This window comes from Plectropomus leopardus, chromosome 14 (assembly GCF_008729295.1).
Source record: "Plectropomus leopardus isolate mb chromosome 14, YSFRI_Pleo_2.0, whole genome shotgun sequence".
NCBI classification, from domain to species: domain Eukaryota; kingdom Metazoa; phylum Chordata; class Actinopteri; order Perciformes; family Serranidae; genus Plectropomus; species Plectropomus leopardus.
Window position 1 is genome coordinate 6,339,115 of NC_056476.1, and position 25,482 is coordinate 6,364,596.

Here is a 25,482-nt window from a genome sequence, read left to right on the forward strand (position 1 = left end):
GATGATAGAGAACCTAGAAACAAATTTAATGTTCGTAATTCAGCTTTGGACCGCATTTTTTTAGTGCAGCAGAGGAATAAACTGTGTGCAGTTTCTCACCTCGCAGCTGAATCTTGCTGGTGATGTACTCCTCCAATCGACTCCTCAGCTCCGGATCGTTCTCAAAGTCGTAGAAATGATGCTCGACCCACTGACGGAAAACGTTGAGAACCCTGTGAAGCAAAGACATGTTTACTGTATTTAAGGTATTGTCCTTCATGTGTATTTCACACACTTTTATTTGAAGTATTTGTGAGGAACTTCAGACAACACACTGGATACTGCATATATGTTTCCATTTATGTTTAACAAAAAAAGAAAACAAACATTCTTACTTTTTTACCACATAAACTTATTATCAAGATTTTCTTTTTTTTAATTTTTGCTTTAATTGAGCAGTTGGCAGTAAAAAGGTTTACAAGAATCTAAGGGAGAGAAAAGGGTTCGACATGCAACACATGCCCTCAGCTGGACTTCGCACTGCAACGTTGCGGTTATGTTGCATGTAACTAACTATTTGATTACCAGAGCAGAATCCTGCATTAGGTCGGGTACCACGAATACTTCAAATGTAATTTGCGGGCGGTATTTTTCTTTATTTTATTTGCGGGTTTTCTTCTGGATTAAAAAAGAACGTGCGTGTCAGACCGCAGGTGTTGGATGAAAAACTTTTTTTTTTTTTTTTTTTTACACTGCTTACTCCACCCACTAATGACGGCAAACTTATTTTTCAAACAGATTTTATATAATTTTAAATAATCTTTTTATATCTTTTGCATTTCCTCAATTGTTTGAAAATAATAATTTAGTTTCACATTTTTGAAAAATGATCACTTTAAATGTGCTGCCTAACAGTGCATGGTTATTATAGGATTTTCAGTGTCGGGTCAGGCCGTGAATCTTGTGGCGGCGGGTCGGTTTGCGGATCTGATTGGTCATATTTGCAGGTGGTTGGGCCACTGTGTTTTTTTTAAGTTGTGGTTCTGGTTCGGAAGCCAGTTTTGCAAACCATTTAGGCAAACAAAGTCCTTAACTAAACCGTTTTTGGCTGGCTGGCAGTGTGTACTCTTTACCCTGGTATGTTTGACTTAAAAATAGAAACAGCAGGAAGGTTTTGTGATTTTTTCCTGAAGAGGTCCTTTCACCTTCTTTAAGTATCCTTGTAACGATTGGACCACATTTCAATGTTTATAACAATAGACCACCCAAAGTCCAAGACAAGTTCTGTTATTTTGTACCACTTTAACAAGTTAACAAACATCATGACCGACTTACTTCCATCTTTGGGTGTTTCACAGGATACTTTTCATGCAGAGAACATACGGTATCTGTGACCAGTGGACTTGTATCTCATCATGTGTACCTGCACTCTTGAGTTTCTATGACTAAACTTTGAAGGATTTTATTGCAGCTGCTCTTTACTAAAGCGGCTGTGCAGTCTGATACCGAGAAGCTTTCAGTTTTTAATGGTACTTACGGGACTATTCCTGACTCTGCTGCTCCTTATAAGGACACAAAGTCGAATACAAAGTGATTCTGTGGCTCACTGAGAACATTCAGGCCTTCACAGCAGAGCGTAAAAAAAGAGCCAAACAACAGCAACGCGAGACAAAGAGACATGAAATCTTTGTGGCATTTTGAAAGGCCTTGTCAGGAGATAGAAGAAAGCAGCTCACTTTTTAGATTTCATCTAAAAGTTTAGAGATTCAAGGAAAAAAATAAAAATAACAATTATTTAAAAATATATTTTATAAATATTTTATTACTTATGAAATTACTTATTTATTAATTATTATTATTTACTATGTATTATTATTTACTTAATTTTTTATAAAAATATATTTTTTAAAAGTGCTGCACAAATTCAACATGATGCCTTTCTTGCAGTTGTTTTTCTTTGTCTTTGAGGAACCTCACAAAAAACAATCAGAGACCCGCTGTGATTGGACGGCTGTCCCACCTGAGTTGGACTGGCTGCACATATTCCCTCCTGAATCTCTGGAGCTCGGCCGCCATCGGCTGGTCACCGTTCCAGAGAGCCTGTCGGTCCTCCTCAGTCGGTTCTGGCTCAGGGATCTCAATTCTAATGATAAAAATATAAAAGATCAGACAAATGATATTTCAAGACATCAAGGCACCCACATCACCGATAAATATATTTTCCAAGTGAGGACAGAAAGCTCAGAGATAAATACATTTAACAGCCGCAGCAATGTTGCGGTTGAACCGTACCTGTCTATCAGCAGGGTGAGGAGCTCCTGTGGTTTGCAGAATGATCGGTATGTGGTGAGAAACGTGCGCACAAAATTAGGATCTACAAACAGATGACAAAGATTAGATAACAGACAAACAATCAACATTACAATCCATCATTGCAAAATAAACCTTAAAAATGTCTCTCCATTAGGGATGTCCCGATCAGATCAGAAGGATCAGTATCGGACCCGATCAATGCATTTTTTATTTGACTGGGATCCGTAATTTTAAGCACGGACCCTGCCCGATCCTTTGTTTATGTGTGCCCTCACACAGGTGTCGTTAACAAAAAGCACAGTTTGCGGCAGATATTCAGGATTTATTGTAACGTCGCCACTCCGATAAGTAGAAAATGATTTTTTTCAATGTTCAACCTTAGATGCTACACACACACTTTAATTTCCTTTAAATTTAATGTTTACTTAGGTAATGTTTATGCATGTTTGAACTGGTGTGTGTGTCATCTGAGTTATAACTTAACTCTTCTCTTTTATTAACTATTTGTTTATCTTATTTTATGCCCATATATTCTATTTGAGCCCCGTTCAGGAAGTGCAACAGAATTTTAGTTTTATTAACCTGTGCAGTGACAATAAATATCCTTTTCTATTCTATTCTATAGCATTTTAAGTAGAATTTCAATCTTTTTAAATTTTAGTGAACTTCTTCTACTATAATGCTGTAATAAACAGATTTCTTTATACTGCATTGCGGAGCTATTAAACTATCAAGCATATACCCTGGATTGATTTTAATAACTTTTAAGTCCCTGAAGTTTGCAGCTGTAATATTCAGGTAAATACAATTATCGGATTGGACTCAAATTATATATCAAATGACTCCGACTGAGGGCAAAAAAAAATATTTGATCGGGACATTCCTACTCTCCAGTGTCATTTTTAAAATGTCTGTCCACAGGAAGCTTACCAGCATACATGTGGTAGGTGAGCCTCTCTATGAGCTTCACCACTGTGCCGGCCTTTATGATGGGGATGCCCGTTTTGCTCTGCACTTTGTCCTCAAACACAATATTCTCTTCAGAGTCCTGCACAGCAAAGCGGTAAACCTCCGGGGAGGGCAGTCTTAGAGGATGCTCCTGCTCCTCGTGCTGCAGCACTGTGTCCAACATGCGATCCAAAGTGGAGCGGTACTGCAGAGTCACCAGCCCCGCCATCCACGCCGCCTTCTCATCTGCTGTCCGTGCACAGAAAACCGCACAGTTTTCATCTTTTCCTATCAGTTCAAAGGCGTGCCGCAGCTCCGCCAAGTCCTCGCGGTCCACGATGCGGATCTTCCTCAGCACAAACTTCTCCTTGAGGCGGTACTCCGCCCCGCTGCCTGAACCCGGCAGCCGTGAGCTCTGATTGGCCTTGCAGCTTATCATCAGGCCGTCAAACAGGAAGTTGTGTCTCTCGTGCTTGGCGCCTGCTCGTAAAAGTGGACCCTCCAGGATGAACTCGCTGCAGCACTGACCGATGTCTTTTCCCTCCCAGCCGTCAATGCTCTTCTGAATCTCGTTCATGCGCTTGATGGCGAGTTGTTTGCTACGAACCTGCCTGCTGTACAGGCGGTACATGGGCTCACTGTGAGGAAGGAGAGAAGTCTGGAGTCAGAAAACTGAAGAGCTCAAAGCATAAAATCAAACATTAAAATAATAAAATATCACATCTGGATCAACGTGTGCACTCAGCCTCTACAACTGCATCTTTCTTGTGCGCTCACAGATTTATGAATTTAGTTGTAAAGCAAAAGCGGCACATGTAAACTATTTTCTGCCATTTGTTCAATTACATGTAGACAGAGTGACCAAATAAATATTAATTATTATAGAAGCTAAAGGCGAGGAGAGAGGAAGCATACCCGGGTTTACGGCGAGGCTGGTGCTTGGCATAGATGCGCTCCACGCTACACTGAAGGTTAAGTAGCGCTGTGATCGCCTGTTTCAGACATTCTCTGTCGTCTTGGTCTTGACTGCGCTCCTGAAGTTGCTGTAAAAATGTCAGATAACACACAAACATCAGATATGTTGATATGTTCTTGCCTTCAACAGCCTTAGCAAATGTAGTGATATTTAGACAATACACAGACATAGATTATGGCAAACCAAAATATAAACCAAACATAAAATATGCCACACTGTTTTTCCCTGCAGCAAGAGATTTAAATCCAGTATGTTTCATCATTATTAACCACTAACCAGGGGTGTGTTACAAAATTAAACACAAACAAAAACATTTAATAAACTCGAGTAGTAAACTCAAAACCAGAATGAAAATCAAACATTTGATTAGAAGCGTCCATGTGTCAATATTTACCTGCAGTAGCTCAAAGTAGTGCATACAGTGGTATACTGGGACCATCATCAGCTGTGGAAGGACATACTGGACTGCTTCTTTGAAGCCTTCTGCAACTGACTGGAGACACAAAGACATACAGGACGAACTGTTAGTGATGAATCAGTGTGACGACATTACTGACAGATTTGAACCAACCAACATGTGATTGAGAAACACACTTTAAAGCAGGAAATGTTATTTAGAACAAGTGAAAATTCCCAATAGCTGCGACCATGTACACACATCCGTCCATGTGTTGCTTCTTTTTGACAATGGGCATGAAGACTTTATTAGCTGTCCCTAATATCATGACCAAACTTTGCACAAAATCTCGGGGACGTCTGCTAATCCATTTGAAAGTTTTTTGAGAAAGTTCTCTCAAACTGCCACTTGTGCCCCTTTCAGACAAAGAGAGGAGAAATTTATGCTGACCCACCAACTAACCAACCAACAGAGTGACCTATAAAGCTGCTGGTCGCAGCAAAATAACATGTTAGTGTCAAAACCCATTGATTCTATAATCCCAAAAACTTAAAGCTGCAGTGTTGGACTGTTGTCTCCCCCCTCTGGCAGCAAAAATAATTACACAAACACTGCTGACACATGCTTATGACATATGCCTGCAGGTGAACTCGCCACATCTCCCTGCCCCCAGGAGCGCTACTTTCAAGTCTTTTTTTTTTTCTTTTGTCCTTCCTCTGGACACTGAATTACAGATAGAGTCCACTCCAGAAACCTTTCTTGAACGCTTCTTAGGATTTTCCGCCAAAATCCTAGTTGTTGCTGTCACTATAGTCTCGCCCCTTCCTGCCCCCTTTAGCTTGAAATAAAAAACATCATTTCTGCTGAACCAACACAGGAAAGTTGCCACAGATGCAACAACGTTGCTGAGAAATAAAAAAGCTTTCCCTGGCAATTGGATTTATCAGCACTGTGTGAAATCATCCGGCGAGGGCTTGAATGTAAAAAAACATTAATTTACAAGTAGCAGTCTCTAACAAATTCCTACTTATCCATAAACAAAACATACTGATTTTTATAAACATTAAACAGAACTTTTAACATTAAATTTCATTCACTCCAAAGTAACCATTAGTTAGATTACTCGATGTGTTTAAACCTGTCTGAGGCTCGAGTTTTATGGCCCCAGTAGAGGCCAATTGCATGATTTATCAAGTGGATAAAACAGGATCACACGTGAGGCACAATAATAAAGACTAAAGAAATATATTCAGAATTGTAAAATAACCTCAAAATACAACAATTCAGAATTGGAAAAAAGATGTATTCCTCAATACAAATTACTGCAAATGACAAATAGAAGAGAACAGTGAAGACAAGGATTAAAATGTGCACGTTTCAGAATATAAATGAGGCCGAAAGGCTGCAGGGTGACGAGTGATGGAGGACAGAAGGAGAGAGAAGCGGTTGACCGAGTAAAGGCTTCAGGGTAACCGGAGAGGAGGCCGTCATAGTATCCATTTAAATCCCCCGTTCCCCTGATAGACGACTCAGAATCAATATGCTACTACTCAGACTCCACAGCAGCGGCCACACTGTCTGCGTGGGGAGGGGAGGGGCAGAGACGAAGAGCGTCTGTGTGCACGGAAAAGAAAAGACATCAGCTGCCTGACGCACACTGATGGACAGCCGGGGGGAACAATGACCTAAGTTTAGATCATGTTATTGATATGTCAGCATCCTGCGGGTTTACAAATTGTCTGTGTGCATTAGGACTGCATCATAATCAGCACAATGTATTCCCGTTGATTGGGTGCAATACTGGTGCAAAGGGGCTGCTTTGGTAAACAAAATCAAGCGCTCCCTACACACAAGTAAGTCTGATTCAAATATGCCAAAAAACGCAGGTGAAGGTTAAAAAAAAAAAACATGCTAACTTTGTTTGCTGTTTTTATGCTAAGCTAACCTGTTGCTAGTTTCATCTTACAAGGACAGTTCAACCCCAAAATAATAAAATACATATTTTTCCTCTTACCTGTAGCACTATTATCGATCAAGATTGTTTTGGTGTGAGTTATTGGAGATATCTGCTTTCTCTCTGATACTACAGTGAACTACACCCAACAACCGTACCAACCAGTGCAGGAGGAAGCGTGCATCTACTCAGCTGGATGAGAGGCTTGTGATGGCGACAGTCCAAGAGGTAAACATTAATGGCGTCCTCCTGAGCCGTAATTTAAGTTAGCTCAGTGATGCTCTGTGAGCTAGCAGATAATTCACACTGCCTTTTGATACAGTTGATGGGTATAGTTTAATGTTTAACTTTAACACAAGATCGTTTGTTACCAGTCAGCCACCATATTGTTTTTGGACTGGCAGAAACCAAACAGCATTACGTCGTACACCAGCGGGAGCTTTTATTGGTTGAGTGTGGCGCAGTGCATTCTGCAGGTTTTCCCTTTTCCTCTGTTTTCTCTGGTCATGTAGCACCAGTTTCTAAAATATTTTTGTCTTTTTACTGCACAGACATTTCAGTTTTATGACAAGCTTTCCAGCAGTGAAATAGTCCTTTAAATTTTGCTATAGATATCAGCCTTGAAGTCCAGCATCTATATTGAGCTTTACTTCAAACTAAGAAGAGATCTCAGCTTAATGTAAAGGGCTAGTTATACATGTGATCAGAGCAGATCAAGTGGAAATAAAGTTGATTTTTTCGAGTCTCTACAGGAGAGTGCATCATTGTGGCAGCAGCCTAAATATAAACACAGAGTGCAGTAAGAAAACGGTACAGAACGACGATGAGAACAACATGTTCCCATTTCACAGGAGGTGCAGGGCCGCTTGAACCCATGTCGCAGGTCTTCTGCTGTCTTAATTCACAGCTTATTTTTATTTTCAATGTTAAATGCGCCTTTGGCCACCGACCCCCTCCTCCATCTCCACCTCCTCCTCCCCAGGAGAAAAATGGCCCGCAGTGTGGCTGCCTGTTCTATTTTTAAAAAGGCGATGTAATTTACCCACAATACCAGACGCTGCAGAGTGCAGGGGCTGAGTGCTCGACAGACACATCTATCTGACAGAAAGCGGGGAGGGAGGGAGGGAGGAAGTCAAGAAGGATGGAGCGAGAAAGATGAAGTACATGCAACGAGACAAAAGCTGAGGAGGTAGAGCAGAAGCGCTCATGATGATGATGATACAGCCGGGGGTTCGATCCACAGAAAGCGTCGTAATGTGTGACTTCATAACAGGTGCTGTGAATGACAGCGTGCATGTGATGCTGCACAAAGAAGGAGGAGACACACAGCCGTCAGCTCAGAGATCAAACACAAAGTTAGAGATGCTAAAATAGGATTAGCCAATGTAGCAGAGACAGGAGCAGAGCAGTTTGATAAAAAGGGGTGGAAAGTGTGTGAGGGGCAGGGAGGTTTAGAGGGGCGGCTGGTGGTGAGACACCATTACACCATCTGCCCCTGGGACCACCACTGATGACCACACACACACGCACACAAAGGCACACACACACCAACTGTATTTGTGAAACACCACAATAAATATCTCCTTTTGACGAGGCCGAATCAGAGTCTTTGGACTTTAAAGCTGATTAGTAGACAAGCGGGCTGTCGGACATGTAATATCATAATGAAAATATCATGTTATTATCATAATTTTAATTCAGCTTACATTTAAACCATTATTTCCCTGTTCATGATCTTTTTATGTTATCCTGAATTGTGTAGTACTTTGAAAAGTCTGTTTGAATGTGAGAGCTGCTAATTAATCATCAATAATCGGTCTGATGATCTATGATGGTAACTGTGGTATCATCTTGAAGGTGGTTCACAGCAGGGGTATTCAACTAATTATTATTATTTATTAAACTTTCCAGCATTATATAAAAATTAAACACAGAGACAACACGCCTTTTTCAGGTCATATATTGCTATGTCCTTACAGAAAGATAGCAAGTGAAACAATGTGAGGTGTTTTTAAATAAAATATTTTTGGCTATCAATACAGTGCAAAAAAAGCTTTATTTTTAACTCCTGTGGCCTCTCCCCCACTCTCATACAATGAGTTTATGAAAATAAACACTGGGTGTGGGTAATCAGAGGATAGTGTCATTACTGTTGATCTAACTGGGGTTACACTGGTGGTTTGAGGGTAAACACAGCGAGGCCTTAACCTGAGGAACAGTATGGCTGCAGGACGCTCCGTCAGCAGCGTTTATAACTTTACTACAAAACTAACAGAGCGGGGAGATGTACAATAAGCCTATCAACACAACAGCTTAATACCAATTTTTTACCAATGGTTTTTAAAACCTAAGAAACAGCAGAAAAGCACCTCATACTGTAAATACTGTTGTGAGTTTAAAGCTCTGCTTCATGTGAACGGTCAGACTCGCTGGTCTTTGGCCTGAGAAAACACCAGCAAATATTTCATCTTCAAAGGCTGCCAAACTGCACCCTGCCGAGCATAATTCAATGCTATTCTTGTGAGGAATGTCCAAATAAAACAATGCGGCAGCAGTGAATAAACTGTACACAGGACGCCGAATATGTCATGACATGCCCTCGAACGATATTGGGAGGAATTCCACCAGGTTCACTTCAAAGCAAAACAGGAACAAATATTCAGGCGCTGTTTGCTCGGTGTAAACACATAAATGACCTACTTGTACCTTCATATTAAAAACAAACTTTTTTTTCAGGTTTTAAGGCATTTTTGCTTCATAAGAAAGTTTATTTTTGAGAAGAGCAGGAAAGACGGGAGTAGAAGACAGAATGGCTACAACGGAAAGTACATTTTTTGAACACAAAGGATGGAAATTAAATGTTTTATTTTATAACAATGACACCAAGACACCGGCTTGAATAGTAAAATATTATACTGTCTCTGATAGTAACAATTACAAACATTTATCTACCAGAAAAAGTGATAATTACTTCCAATTACCACCAGTAATGTTAGAGTTTCTATTTTGAATATTTTTGTCTATTTCTAAATTTTATTGATTTATTTTGCCTTTATTTTATAGGACAGCTTTAGTATGAAAGGGGGAGGGGGGGGCCCACTCTACCAGGTGAGCTTCTTGCGCCCCACTCTTTTGTTAATTTCTAATTTCTACAAATTCTGTATTATAATAATGGCTGGACAAAATGACTAAATCAAGCTTTATCACCCTATTTTTGAAGATACAATTGACCTTTCTCAAATTTTGGAAAATCTTGATCAGACTTCTATTAGCTCAGGCACAAATGTGTCGAATGTGTCTATAGCTGATCTAAACATCTTACCTGGAAGTAAAGGCCGGCGGTTGACCGTGCCATCAGGTTGTTGAAGTGCTCGTGGAAATCCTTACTGAGGATATCCTGAGACAAAGTCTCGTAGGGGTCGAACGCCTGCTCCTGTAGACGTGCAGAGAATAACTCGAGTTAATATCGACACCTGACGATATTCTCACATGGCAATAAGGATGCTTAGCTCTATTATTACTAGGAGATATTACTGTGCATTATATAAGCCATTCAAGCGTTTCAGGTTTGGATTAGTGGGAGGTCACATAAATCTGGCTCCTTGGACTCGTGAGTTTCGTACCTCTGCTAGATCTTCAAAGCAGCTGCCCACCAGCGGATGAGGGCTGCCGTCAGCGGTCATCTCCACGGCGTCCTCGATCAGTCCGAGCAGCTTCACCGTCAGCTCGTGGATGTCCAGGATGTTACTGAAGATCACCTCCACATCCTGCACAACAAAACAACAAGAGACGAGCTGATTAAAGGGCAAAGACAATAATCCTGATCAAGTTTACCACTTCCACTCAATTTCGTATTTTCTAGTGTTATATTAAGGCAAATTAAAAATATGAATAATATGTTTTCTCTCATAAACACTCTCTTAACCGTACCTTAAGCTCACTCGCCATCATTCGTAATTATGTCATCCAACCTTTAATTATTTTAACTGCCAGCCTCACAGTTGCAGCAACAGCAACAACACATTTTGGGCCGGTTAAGCATGTGCACCAAGCTAATGTCTAATACTCAGAAATTTCGAGTGTATTAAAAATCTTCATACTATGCAGTTTAAATTTTATATTGTCATTAATTAGTATGAAAAGTATTTTTGCATGCAATTTCAAATACAGCTCATGACATTTTTTTCTCTCTCTCTCTTGGTTGGAGCTTTTAGAGTGACGGTGTAGTGATAATCTACTAATTTACGCTGATTTAATATAATACTTATATTATTTATGTTTCAGTTTTAGTCGAACTCCCAGTTTCATTATTTTGAATGTATTTCTATTATTCCGCCACCCTGTTACCACAGAAATAAAATTCCAGTCCTAAGTTTTTTAAAAAGCACATACATTCTTGTAAAATTCCCGTCCAAAAATTCCCTTTTAGCTTCAGTCAGCAACATCAAACTTATTGACCATGTTCCCCTCAATCCCGTACAGTATATGAGAGGTTTATTAAACTGTAAGGTTCACCTCCACAGATATGTGACGCAAAGGCACTGATGATGATGTTATTATTGCAGTATTGTCACTGATTTGGCCAGATTTGAAATTCCAATAAATTCCCTAAAAAATTATAATAACGATTAAAAAAAAGACACTCCCCGTAAATCTTGAACATGTCTGACAATTATCATGTGTTCATCATCATGTGTTTGTCAGTATCAAACTAATCCACAGATAGCTGTCTATGAATCCATGGGTACAAATGCAAAATGACAAATGAATTTGCCCAAATCTTAACAACGTAAAAGCAATTCCAGTTATCAGACTTCAAAAAGCCTGCCTTACACTGATAAAAGAAATAAAGTTTTTCTTTAACTGAATCAATCAAATTTTATTTATATGTAACTTTTCAAACAAATGTAATGTATTTTACAATTTGATAAAAGAAACAAAAACAAGAACAAAATAGGAAATATGCAAAAGTGGATCTTAAAAAACAGAATAAGTATTAACCACAAAATTTTGATGGTAAGACAGACCGATACAAGCCAGCCTAAAAAAATAGAACTGATGTTAAAGAAATAATCTAACCACGGGTAACCAACAATAACCGGGTTACTTTAGTGCACGTAAACACACTGGAGGTGTTTAACCATCGGAGCGTGACGCAGGGTGTTGCTAAAAGAGCTCCCACTCTTGGCCTTCCTCCCTTGCATAAACAAACGCTTAAAAAAAACAGTAGCGAGAATGAGCTCTAAACAACAACAGGCTCAATTTGCCCGAGGAAATCATTAGTCAAGCCGACGAGAAGAGCCCTAAAATAGCAGCGAGTGATTATCGGCTGCTTAAGTCTGAATAGAAGTTCAGTCCTGTCATTATTTGACCGTAACACTTTCTTGACATCTCCAGAGTAATTTCAGATTATGCTGCGTTTCAACAGACATAATTGAGGTTATTTTGGCGAGGGCTGCAGATGTTGTTCCTGTCTCAACATAATTACATGTTCTGCATTCCAGTAGGCCTCACAAAGGCTTATCCTCCTCACCCAAATGATACCACAAATTACCCAACCCAAAATATGCAAAGCCACAGCGACCCATTAAACTCAACTTTCCATTCACTTCTTCTCAACCTACTGTTCAACTCCTTACTCATACTTTTTCTTTCTTTTTCAGAGGACTCAGAGCACTTAATTGCCATAATAGACGCAATTTGTTTCTTTGGTTAACCCTCCGAGACAGTTATGAACGTCTATTTACTGGAGGGGTCCGAGAGCTTGGGTGGTGCTTCAGGAGATGATACAAAATTATTGGGGCCTTTTTAACAGGCACGGAGATTCCGGCTGTTCCGAGACTCGAGTATGTGACCTCCTGCATACAGGATGATTGCCCCGACTGTCTGGTCATCCATCAGAGAAGACAAACATCTTCAAATTCAGCTCATTTGAGAGTAATTTGGCATTTTTTTCTGTCTGCAGCTTGGTGGAACCTTAAACGGAGACGTTTTAGTCGAGTCAAAGCAATATTCAAAGTACTTAAAGAGGAAAAATACAGCTGTCATGCTGTCTCGTCTTCAGCTTTAACCATTTCAGACCTGAGCAAATAGGCTTGATGTCTTGCAAAAACATAAGTTAAAGATTATAAGCAACTAAAGAGGAAATGACCAAAAAAAAAGTAAAAAAGAGGAAGAAAAATTAACTGAAATCTAGAAAAAAAACCCACATTATGTTAAAATGATGACTAGAAAAAGTAAAAAATAAGCTCAAAAATAATAATAATTCAGTAGAATAATTTTAAATATATAATCATGATCATTTTCAATATGGTGGTTTTTTGGATGTTTTTCCCAGCTAATTTTCCAAATCTATTAATTTCTTGCAATTTGTGGAACAGTTGTTGCCAAGTTGCTTATTGCCTTTTTCCCCGTGCTTTGAAAAAGAAAGCAAACCAATTTGCTCAGATTCTGAAGGTTCAAATACTTGTGAAGGTGTCTGGACGCAGCACGAGTAAAGCCATGTCGATCCAGGTTTCAGTGGGTTAATAACATAAATCAACACTGCAAAATCTGTTTGGGGATTTGCGAGTGCTTTCCTGATCACCAGTTAGCCGATTACAGAGTTTCAGTTGTAATCTTTAAATGTTCTTAAGCTGAAATTGCTTTGTAATTAGTTTAACTGTTAGCTGGAAACTTGACTGTTTCTAATCTGGCTTTAAAGTGAGCTCACTACAGCTGCTGCATTCAGCACAAGAGTCTTTTTATTAGTGTCCGACACCTTTAGGTGAGTAAATCTGTTATGGTGTGATGGTGGGTCGTTGATTGTGGTGGCATTTTTTGCGAATTAATACTTCAATTGACATGATGGGTATCGAATTACATGCATTTTTTAAACAATGCATTTATAAATGTTTATAAATTAGGCCAAATTATGCACTGGGGTCCACGTGGCAACACATAATGCTTCTAAATAACGCTTGGAAATTCCAAATAATAGTAGCATATCCAGCGTCTTAATCGGAAAATGCTAATTTTGCAAAATGGCCTAATTCGGAATATTTAAATGGAATATGCTGTTTATATAACCCATATCAGATGCAGAATTGTCACATTTGGAATAATAGGGAAATTTAGGCTGTATATAACTGAAGACAATGAAATATATGAGACTTTGTGCATACACAAGGAGCATTTGAGTTTTACAAACACACTTCTGCATCTGCTCACAGTCCCAACTAGTGGTTTTAGTGGTTTGAGATCCTCTTTTCAGCACATGGGGGAAAAGCGTGTGAAACAGGATGTTATGATTAGAGTTTACTTTGTGTTTAAGTATCTGACAGAATGACAGTTCAGTCCTCCTTTGATCAAAATCAAACTGAAAAATAAGCAATATTGCATTTTTGACAGCTTTTTAATTAACTGTGCAAGTGTGCCTCCTCACCTGAGGTGTGAAGATTTTGGGGTTGGACAGGAAGTGCTGGCGGAACACTTTGATGATGAGGTCGAGCTCTCGCAGGTACTGACGCTCCTCTGCGATTTCAAGCCTCACCAGGTCGTCGTACGTGAGCTCCCCAGAGGATGACGGCTCCTCTGTGCACTGAGACATTAAGCCGATGTCCTCCTCCTGGTCAAACATGTCCATCAACACCTGGAGACAAACAGCAGATGAGATCAACCAATCAGAGTTGAAGCAGTTTTTCGTTATGATGTTTCAAAAGCCCCTTTTACTCTGCCTGCTCAAGGAGGGAATATCACTCGTCATGCCGCCTCTCCGTTCTTTATAAGAGGTACAATCACAGAATGGGGGACAGAGCTGTCTTGCCTTTAAAGTCGGTAGTGGCGGTAGTAACAGCATCGAAACAAAACTGTTTAAACGGGACAAGACGAGATTATGGACAGGACAGTTGGGACATTTTGATGATGTACTGTATTATGAGTGCGACTCATCGCCGGGAGGTAAAAAGCAGCTGATAGCAGTTAGCAGCTGACTCAAAAAAGAGGTGGCCAAAATGTTCGTAAATTAGGGAAAGAAATGAGATTCAGGAGCTCCTTACCCTCTGAGCAGAGGACAGGATCAGCCGCAATTTCACAGAGACGGTAAATGATTGTTATTGCCATGCCATGAACCTAAAATAATCTCACAATATTTCAGCGTATTTAGTGCTATAACAACATTCTTTAAGATATGACAAAATACAGAAAAATATTTTTAAAATATTTTATGATAATGTTGAGAACACAGAAGTGCAACAAAATGAGTCTACAGTTTTACATGTTAGCATTAACATAAAAGTTTCCCTTCAAATATTCAATAAAAAATGAACAAAAATGATTTCTTATTTCTTCAAGTTTGTAAAAAACAATAGCAACTGGTAGCAAATACGCATGCTTGTTGTTGCTGTGTGTAATGGTGTGACGACATTATGTCAACAACCATTATCAGGATATGAATTTTTCATATGAACAATTATACCAGTTTTATTGGTGAATAATACATGTTCTGCCATTGTTATTATTTATAAAGTGCTGCAAACGCATAATTTATACGTCACACTAGAGGCTTATTGTTTTTGGTTTTGTTTAGAAATGGAAAGGCGGCACGAAGTATGGAATTCACAGCGACTCTACCGCAACCTGTGTGTAAAAATGGCTTCAGATTCCTCAAACCTGCATCTGTCTTACTGGGTGCTGAACATGAGTATCAGCTTTCTTTTTTTCTCACAGATACTCACCTTGTCCGCACACATGGACACCTTGATGTCCTGCTGGCTGATTTCATAGTGCCGAATGTTGCCGACATAGTTGCCCGCCAGTTTCAGTATGTCTGCTGATATGTATTCCAGCACAGCCACGATGTACAGGGAAACATGGTAGTCCACTTTATATCCCAAAACCTCCTGTTGAGGAGAAACAAGCAGAATAAAAACATTAAGTATAACACGTGGGTTAAAAAGCAGTTCAAAATGATTCTTAGTGTCTGTGTGAACTTGTATGGAGGACCAGAACAGTTCAGTGCAGTTAAATTAGTCGAATACAAGATGTCAAATCAGTTAACTAAATTGGATTACAAATATTTCCCAGCAACCAACGCAATTTTCTGGCACTTGCGTCAAAGCTGACTACATCTTATAAGAATGTGAACACCACTACAGTCCAGAATATGTGAATTGAAGCATTTCAACCTACAAACTTGGGCGAAACTGGAAGACAATATTAAACTTTTATCTTGCCCGTGTTGCTATAATAAAAATCAGAATTTTGGAGTGTGGAGTGATTGATGGGGAGACCGTCAGGAGTCTTTACCTTGAGCAGTGGGTGTATCTTGTCCACAGGGAGAAGTAAGGGGTTTCTCCTCTTGCGTTTTTCGATGGCTGACTGGGCGTCAGCGATGGCCCACTTATCTATCGGGTGAGGAAAGGTTTTCTGGACGCGTTCCTAGAAAGAGGGAAATTACTCGCTTTAACACTTGATACATTTGGAAGCACTGAGATGATTGAAAGCTGCAAGCATTAAATTGGTAATGTGGGATGCATCTGTAGCAGCACGTGTTTCCTAACAGCATTTTGAAACATATTATGAACTTATATTCAAATGCTCCGTTGAATGCCGTACCTCTACGTCCTGCACGGAGCGAGGCTGGGCCACACACAGCATGTTGAGCAGCTGCAGGATCAGCTCCTCGATGTGCTGCAAGGCATCCTCCTTCGCCAAGAGGTTTGGGTGGACCTGCTTCTGTACCTGAAAGTCAGAGAGAAATATAAGAAGAGGCATGAGTGGCAGATAAAGCAAGATACCAGAAAGAGCATCCTGTAAACTTCAAAACTACAAAACATTTATTGGGTTGATTTTGATTTTCACATGATGTCAACTGTAACTATGTAACATGTGAAACTGTTGGCAACACCTGGTATGATGCACCTCAGTGAAGCTCAGGTCACATTTAATGACGTCAAGATGGCAAGTACAGACAACGACTGTTTGAAGACCTTCTCTTGGTCCTACAGGGTTATACTGGCTTGTTTTTTTCCAAGTTTCAGCCCATTAACAACAAATTATACCTCATAATACTTTCCAGAGTATACCATTAAGAAGTTTCCTTTTATTTCACAACCGTGTAAAAGAATTCATTTGCAGAGGCATGAAACTTTTGTTTTTAAGTAATCCATCACAGTCAACCTTTGGTTGGTTTTACATTATTATTTCTTGGTAATACACTAACTGCAGCAGGAGGCACTAAGACAACACATGTTGCAATGTTGCTTTCAAGCTCGGACATCCAAAAGCTGGCTATTGAACAGCATCTTATCAAATGTGGATTTCCCTCTTAACTAGATGATTATTGACTGGGAAATATGTCACATAATGGATAATAAACACGCTTTAACAACATTTCACTGTGACTTAAAAGACATAAAACAACCAAATTCCCACTTCGACATTAGCTGTGGTTACATGGGCAATATTTCTGAACTTCATTGAAATAGTTTTCATTAGAGATTCCAACACAGCTGTTAATATAGACGCTAAATAAAGTCATATGATATGCATTTCAATGCCCCAAAGCATTAAATCAGAACATAACTTTACTGACTTGTGCAAATTTCCGCCTGTTGTGAAGCGTCTAAATGAAGTTTTTTTTTCTACCTTATTGAGAATATCCAATGTAATCATTAAGCTTAAAAGGTGCAGAAGTTGTTCAATCTGTTAATACAATTTAGTAATAAGTAATCTAAGTGTAATTCTGCTTATTTTTTGCAGCTGAAAATTACAGACGTCCCCTAAAAACCTTACATGCAAACGGTAGACATCACCATGTACTGATGTTAACAGCATATTGCATATTTTTGACAATTTGACAAACATACTGACGTTTATTATTAATTTCAGCAACGTACAATTGCAGTGCAAAAAAAGGGTAAGCTATAGTTGTAGATCTTAATTCGCCTTCAAATATTCAGTAAAAACTGAACAAACAAAAAACCTCTCAGTTCTTCAGCTACTAAACAACAAGCCAAAATATTACCATTATCATGATATGAATGTTTCTCATCATATTAAAAATGATGCCTGTATTATCCTGGATGATATGATATGACACACCCCTAATACCTACTGTTATTTCTGAATAGGATTGGACAAATAAACAATGTTCACTGTGAACGATTGTGTCTCTCCAACAAGTTTCAAGTATGAATGTTCCTTTTTTAACTGCACTCAGAAGAGTGAAAATGGCTGTCTGGAATGTAGAAAACCAATTGAAAACACATGAAACATATGAAATGCTTCGTCGGCTGTAACACGAAGCGTACGAGATTTGTCACTTTTGGCCAACACACAAATCCACCAGCATCTTTGTGTAAAATCTGGCAGCATAAAACTAAAATCCAATCTGCATCAAGGCAATTATTCAGCTCCAAATTAAGCAGCAAGATACTTTTATCCTATAAATCTGTCTGCAGATATCATCTCCTTAAAAAAAAGGGGGGAAAATGCATTTGAAAAGGTCTTTTCCGGTGATTTATGAAGTCATTCTCAGTATTGGGACTCGTGAGGGTGGAACCAGCCTGACAGAAGGTGTGGTTTTAGGTGCAGACAGTAGAGAGAGGTGTGGTTTCATCAGGTCTACAAGCAGAAGAAGAAGAACAACTCCCCCCCTCCCAAGCGCTCTGCAACCTCCCAAAAGTTGTCGTCATTCGGGCCGTGCCCTCTTGCAGGAATGCTGTCAGTTGAGATACTATTATAGCACCCAAAGCAGACTTAGAGGGGGAGAAAAAAAGCTGTGGGAGAGAAGGAGAGGAGAGAGGTGGATAGAAAAGACAGCCTAACATTTACTCTCCACTCACAAAAGCCCGGCCTGTTCACATGCTAGTGATGGAATTACCCTGGCATATAGTAAAGTGGGGCATTATGGTGACAAAACATTGCCCCCGGATAAAGGAATGTGAGAGGAGAGTTAAAAGGTCAACGCAGACTGAGCCTCATGCATTCTTGTGCTCTGACTTAACAGAGATGCAGCCACGGGCAGGATGTCCCCTCCGTCTCAAGTGTGAGTTCAGTTGTTGAATTTGAAGGTGACATTCTCACTTGAGGGATTATAAAAGACCCCCTTGTTCTGCTCGATCTGTTTTTGGATTCAAATCCTGATTCATTAACCGCATTCAGATGCTACTTAAAACAAGAGGAGGTGGAAAATCTGAAGCCCCAGCTCTGGCCCCGTTTACGTTTCTGTACGTCATTTCTGTTTTGATGCACACTCACAAGACCGAATAGTTAAAAATAAGCCACAAGTACAAACTCAACTTTGGAAAAAATACATATCAAAGCAGAAGTAAGTTATGAGATATATCCTCTGGACCGCAAATAGGCACTTGACCAAATTCCACAGGACACCAGGAGCTGTGAGTCACCACGCTGAAACTACGGGGGTTTCCCCTGACTCCATTCACAGAATAGTTGGCCCGTTTCTGAGAGGCCCACATCCAACAAGTGTCTTCTATCTCCAACAATGTCAGGATGGGACGCAAAGCAACAAAAAACCCCAAATCTGAATCTAATCTGAATAAAAAACATATAGAAAGTGAATTCAAATGCAACTAGCAACTAGGGATGTCCCGTTCACATTTTTTTGTCCCCGATCCTGATTCAAGTAATTTAATATTGAGTATCTGCCGATACCAAGTCCCAGTGCACACTTACAAAAAAAACCCAAAAAACTGCATCCAAAACAAAATTTAAAGTACAAAATGACAAATCCTCCCTGGAGTTTTTGTTGTTTTCGTGTCTGTGTCTCAGTTATCTGAACATCTGTAGTCTGGCGAGCCGGGTCTCTAATCCGATCTCTGAGATCGGATTGGGTCACCCCCAATGAAAATTAGCAGCTCTGTTGTGTTGTTGTACTACAACACCTGAAAGTCCAGTGTAGAAATGTGGACTTTTTTCCTGTTTGAAGAGCTGAAATAATTAGTTGCAACAATTTTTGGAAGTTTTTAAGTCAAAATGGCCAAAAAAATTAACTGGTTCCAGATCCTCGAATGTGAAAATGTGTTGGATTTCTCAGTTTTATTCCCCTAAATCTTTTTATTTTCTTTTTGAAAAGGTGGTGAAAAATTTAGGATTGGGTGCTGTTTCCATTTGAACCAATATTGGATCCAGTACGTGTAATTCAACTACAAAAACTTACTTTTGAACAAGCTGAAGGGTTGATGTGGCAGACTAAAACACAATTCTGCTCCTCTGCTCTTTTCTCATCACACATAGAGGTAATCTAGTGTGTGTGTCTACTCGTCTAGCAGTGATACGTTGTTATCACTAATATAATACAGAAAAGAAAAAAGACCAGACGCAAAAACCATCGTAGCATCCGGGTGCTCCTGCCTCTCGTCTAAGCCCCACGGTTCTCACCCAGGTGTGCTCTGGCACAGATTGATTTAACATGAATTGGTACAAAGTAGTAGCGATGTAAGCCGATCAGTACCCTTTAAAGTACTGAGTTCAGTCCCCAGCTCCATAGTCAATTAATAAAAACAAATGTGCAACAAGTTTTATCATCAACTATTTGTTTAATGTCTATTTTTCAAGTAAAAATGCCCAAAATGAACTGGTTCCAGCTTCTCAAATATGAATATTTTCTGGATTCCTTAATTTGTATCTTTGTAAAACTGAATGTATTTGAAAAATCAGCAGTTCCAGCTTCTCAAATGTAAGTCTTTTAGAGTTCCCTTGGTCTTAAATGATAATAAACTGAACGTCTTTGGATTTTAGACTGTTGGTTAGAAATATATAGATATTCAAACATGCCACTTCAGACTCTGGATAACTGTAAGGGGCACCTGTCACCATTTTCTTAACAAAATGATGCATCAAGAGAATAATTTGCAGAATACTCGATCATAAAATAATCATTAGATGCAGCCTTAGATGCAACCTCATTTATAGTAGATTTCACTGATTGAATCTCTATTCTAAAATCACATTTTAAGACGTCCTATGAGCGAGCTGCTCCCAATGTCAGTTCTGCTGGATGACGACGTCTAAATTGAGGACTGAAAGCAGAGCGGGGCCATGTGCAGGTATGACTGCAGCTCAGAGTATTTACAGTACCACTGAAACTTGATCCTAATGGGTGATGGATGCAACATGGTCTAATATAGTTGGCAGCGGACACTGAAGTAAGCTCGAGCAAAGTGAAAGCAAGTGACTGGAAAAAAATAGCAGGGGAACTCCTGAATTTGAAAAGCACTCAAAACATCAAACACATGAGATGCTGTTTTTCCTCGTGGTAGGCAAAACAACTTTCCTCTGGCAGAAATACCTCAAAATGTCCTCCCTCTTTACTTTGAATGTGTAGCAACTGAATCTACTCAAAACAACAGATTCCCAGAAATATTTGGGGTAAAATATCTAAATTATCAACCATTATGCATCAAAAATTTGCTTTTTTTCTGGTGGAAAGTAGCAAAGAGCAGTGCTGAAATAACTAAGCTATCAATTGATTAGTCAATCAACGGAAAAGTAAACACATTTGATAATCCATTAATTGTCTTTTATCAAGTAAAACCCTTAATATTCACTAAAATGTTGTTGTTTTGTTATATATGATTGTAAAGATGGCAGTATCGGAAAAAAAATCTTATTTTGATCAATTTTTTTATTGATAAAGCAAATCATCTACTTATCAACAAAATAATAGGCAGATGAATCAATAATGAAAAAATGAAATTATATTATTTTTCAATTTATTTAAAGATTATTTGCAGCCCTAAATCTGTCACAACAGACATATTTACTTGTATATGTATTAGAGCTGCAACAGTTAGTCAATTAATCAGGTCAACAGAAAATAAATTGGCGACTATTTTGATTGTTATATACTTGTTTTTTAATTTTTACAGCAAAAAAGACATACATGATAATAAACTGAGCAGCTTTGGATTTATGGACTGTTTGTCAGATAAAAGTCACCTGTCATCATTTTTCAATATCACCTGACATTTTACTGAAAAAACAATTCAATGATTAATCAAGAAAATAATGAGTACATTAAGCGATGATGAAAACAGTTGCATAGTTAGTTGCACCCCAAGTACATACATATGTTGCCTTGGGGGTGTGAAAAATTGTGACATTTCACGGATTAAACAATTAGTCAATTAATAATAAAAAGTCTAGAGATGAATCTATTATCAATATAATACTCGGTTGCAGGCTTACTAATTTCCCACTATACCACTGCTTGCAGGCAGACATTAAAACGAGCAGTATCTCGATCATATGTAAAGCTTTCGTGCACATCCTCCTGTGCCATGTTAAGGTGTTCAGTTTCATGGGTCAGCTCCATTAAGAAGGGAAAGGCTAACGTACAGGAAGTCCCAGCGCTCGCTCACTCTCCCTTTCCCCTCTCCATCCACCACCAGCCCTCTCCTCCACCCTCCTCCTGCCTGCCTTGTTCTCTACCCACACAGAGCGAAGCCCCCGGGGGAGAGCAGATCATAGCAGCAGACTGAGAGGTATTGATGTGCGTGTACGAGGAGGCAGCAGCAGCAGCAGGCTCACACTACACACAGACTGGAACGGGGCCAAAGACAGACGAGGGAAAACCAGGATTCACAGACAGACAAAAACTGCCAGAAAAAAATCCAACTGGTCAATGCTTCATCCACACCGCCTCACAGCAACAAAAGTACCTCCATTTCTAGATGAAGTGCAAATAGTAGACCACACACTGAGCAGAAAACTGATCCATTAATGAGCTAAATTCTGCTGTCAATAAAGTAACACACAGGACTTTCCATAAGAAAATTGACCAATGGATCTGCTCCATCACCAGTGCTGCTGCAGCATCATCGAAGTAGTACAGAAACGGTTAGCTAATGAATCCATCTGCTGGTAACAACGTTAATACTGTTTACATGTTAAAGCCACACTTAGTTATGGTTTCTTGAATGTGAGAATTCGATACAGGGCTGCAACTTTTGATTATTCCATAACCATTCATATGTAGATTTAATTAGTAGTGGTTTGTCTTTGTTGGAGAGAGCGCTGACTATTTTTATGTGTATTAATGTTGCAGCCGTTGCAGGTACTATCTACTAGTACACATACCAATCTGTCCCGAATTCACTGAGGTGAGGTTTTGAAGTAACGACAAGTAATGTTAGGTTTTCAATAAAGCAATACAATATGGTTTTATCACTTAAAAGCCTAACCACAGACAAGGACTACAATTTAGCTAAAGCTAGGAGTTGTACATATATTGCATCGGTTGCATATTTTATTAAAATGTAACAATGCCTACATGTGTAGTCCCTGTTAAATAAATGGATAACATAAAACAATTTTAAAAGTAAAATGTATTTTCTGGTTTAAATGATTGATCGTTAGAATATAAAATGTCAAAAAATAAATGTCCATCACTATTAACCAGCATTAGGTGACGTCTTCAAATGTTGAGTGTTTTCCAACAAACAGTCCAAAACCAAATCAAAGACATTCAGTTCATAAGATAAAACAAAGAAAGGAAGCAAATCCTCACATTGAAGAAGGTTAATAACTTATGAAAAAAAAAATTCGATTGATGATCAGCCAAAATAAACAATTTTTAGACATTACCATTTGCTCTAGAATATTATAATCGCCCCTTATTTTCTTACATTTTCTAAACATAACTACAAACTGGATGAATGAAAAAAAATCAACAGATTCAATTAAAAAAGGTCAATAATAGCAGAAATGGTGCAAATTGCACACCACACACAGAGCAAAAGTGGTTATGAAATTGTCAGAAGGATATCATACAGGACGAGACAAGAGTATCTATGTAAAAACTGGGGTATAAATGTATATTATTATAGATTTTTTGCATGTTTCTAAACCCTATTTTTAAACTGGTGGCATGATCAAGCCATCTGTAAAGGCTTATGTTATGAAATGAATAAAACATGAATATAAGTGTCAGTTACACACTATTCATACAGTTTCTCTAACATATTATTGGGAACATGCTCTACCACAACACACTGCAATAATGAGACCTGACAGAGAACAATGGAGCAGACTGTGTCGCTCAGAAGTGAAAGTTAAGGAAAAAAATCTGATCATTCAAGTGGAAAAAGTTCACACAGCATTTCTCAAAATCTCTCAACCACAGACATTTTACCTCAAAAGAAGATATTATTACTCCAAAAGTGCGACATCATCAAAAGTATCAGTCGTGGAAACTGACACAGATTCATTAATGCCACAAGTACATGTAAAAAGGAGCTGAAACATGTACACAAAATATTAAAAAGCTGCTCAGAGTCTGTGTCAGTGTGTACGTGCCATGATGAGATGCATGTCACCTTTCACTCAGCTTGCAATGTAGTAAAAAAAAAAAAAAAAATCATGCACGCCTCAACACACACAGAGGGATCAGGTGTTGTGTGTGTGCTGGTGGCAAAAGAACAAAAGTTGGAGGTAATAATAGAGGCCGGACGGTGTTAATACAGGGTTAACATTTCTAATTCAATTGATTATTCTCCTGGCTGTGTATACGGGGCTGCATCAGGCTCAGGTTGCAGGTAATGTGGCTAGCGTGTGTGTGTGTGTGTGTGTGTGTGTGTGTGTGTGTGTGTGTGTGTGTGTGTGTGTTGGAGAGGTGGGGGTGGGGCTTGTTATTATACCCGAGTATGTGTCACTGTTTGTGATTCATGCCATGACATCATCTGCCATTACAACCAGACTGTCTGGGGAACCATAGGCCAGAGATCAACTCTGAGACAACAAGCACACACACATTAAAAACACACACATACGCGCACACACACACACACACAAAAGATGCATGGTGCAGACATACTAGACACACAGAAAGACAAAGAGACATAAACACAAACAGAAACAGAGGCACATGTGCCAAGACATGCTGTAGACGACAAACAAACACGCTTACAAGGAAATAAAAATTCACAGACAAACACACACACTCCCGTGACATTTAGCTCACATTCACATAATCAAGACAATGGCTAGCAGACGTGCCGTCGACAGCACATGGCCTCGCCGTGACCCTGGTCTGACCCGACCCAGTGACCCCTGCCTGCCCGCATCCACCCATCCTCCGTCTGAACCCCATCTGAGGATAAACTGATGTCCGCACACTGGATTCAATATTCTGGTTTGTGGAGAACATGTGCATTAATCAGCCAAACTGTGGATGACCGGGGCTGGTGTGTTGGAAGTGCAACCTGTTAGCAGGAACATCCTGTGCAATAAACACACAAAAGTCATCCAGGAAACATGACAAAGTGCTGCATGACACTAGGGCTGAGTGATATGGCTTTAAAATAATATCATCCTATTTTTAGGCTATATAGCAATGCACAACATATATCTCGATATTATGAATTCTCCTCTAAACTTCTGTAAAATAAAAAATAAAAATTAAATGAACTACAGTTACTAATTAAGAATACCATAAAATAAAGTTGTGTAACTACTGTTACAATAAAGTTTAATAAAATACTGTTGTGATGTTAAATAATGTAGTAAAAATATAAAGTACTGTGTTAGTTAAGTTAAATAAAGCATTGGTATAATTACATAAATCAAAGTTGAACCCATGGTGCTTTTATTTTGAAGGACTCGGCTCGTCATGGGCCGGAAGTGTAATTTATATTAATAATGGTAATTTTTGTTTTATCACTGATAGAAAAATATAAAAATGATGTTCCTGTGATTTGCAGGGTCTGTACCAAACAACTATTTTCCCTTACATCTAGAATATGTGGGTCAGGACGTCTCTGTTGCACCATAATGCTTCAACGGTTTGTTGTGGTGACAGATTTTACCTTTATGAACACTGCGATTCTAATAATTGTCAATTTATTGTGCGGCCCTGTTTGGTTAAAGTTTATCCTCCACCCTTGTCACTGCAGATCAGAATATAAACCATGT

General features: G+C 39.1%; 1 protein-coding gene across 2 annotated transcripts in view; it reads right to left on the bottom strand.

The window, feature by feature from the left end:
* The window catches only part of sos2 (son of sevenless homolog 2 (Drosophila)), a 42,873-nt gene that overhangs the window by 9,403 nt on the left and 7,988 nt on the right, over window positions 1-25,482 (bottom strand). For both annotated transcript variants that reach the window (XM_042500218.1, XM_042500216.1), the window contains exons 2-13: window positions 16,162-16,287; window positions 15,853-15,984; window positions 15,282-15,446; window positions 13,991-14,197; window positions 10,191-10,334; window positions 9,890-10,000; window positions 4,611-4,709; window positions 4,156-4,283; window positions 3,223-3,878; window positions 2,272-2,353; window positions 2,000-2,122; window positions 100-212 (exon numbers count right to left, since the gene is read on the bottom strand). In XM_042500218.1, coding sequence (XP_042356152.1) covers window positions 100-212; window positions 2,000-2,122; window positions 2,272-2,353; window positions 3,223-3,878; window positions 4,156-4,283; window positions 4,611-4,709; window positions 9,890-10,000; window positions 10,191-10,334; window positions 13,991-14,197; window positions 15,282-15,446; window positions 15,853-15,984; window positions 16,162-16,287 — 2,086 coding nt within the window. The remainder of the gene's footprint in view (window positions 1-99; window positions 213-1,999; window positions 2,123-2,271; window positions 2,354-3,222; window positions 3,879-4,155; window positions 4,284-4,610; window positions 4,710-9,889; window positions 10,001-10,190; window positions 10,335-13,990; window positions 14,198-15,281; window positions 15,447-15,852; window positions 15,985-16,161; window positions 16,288-25,482) is intronic.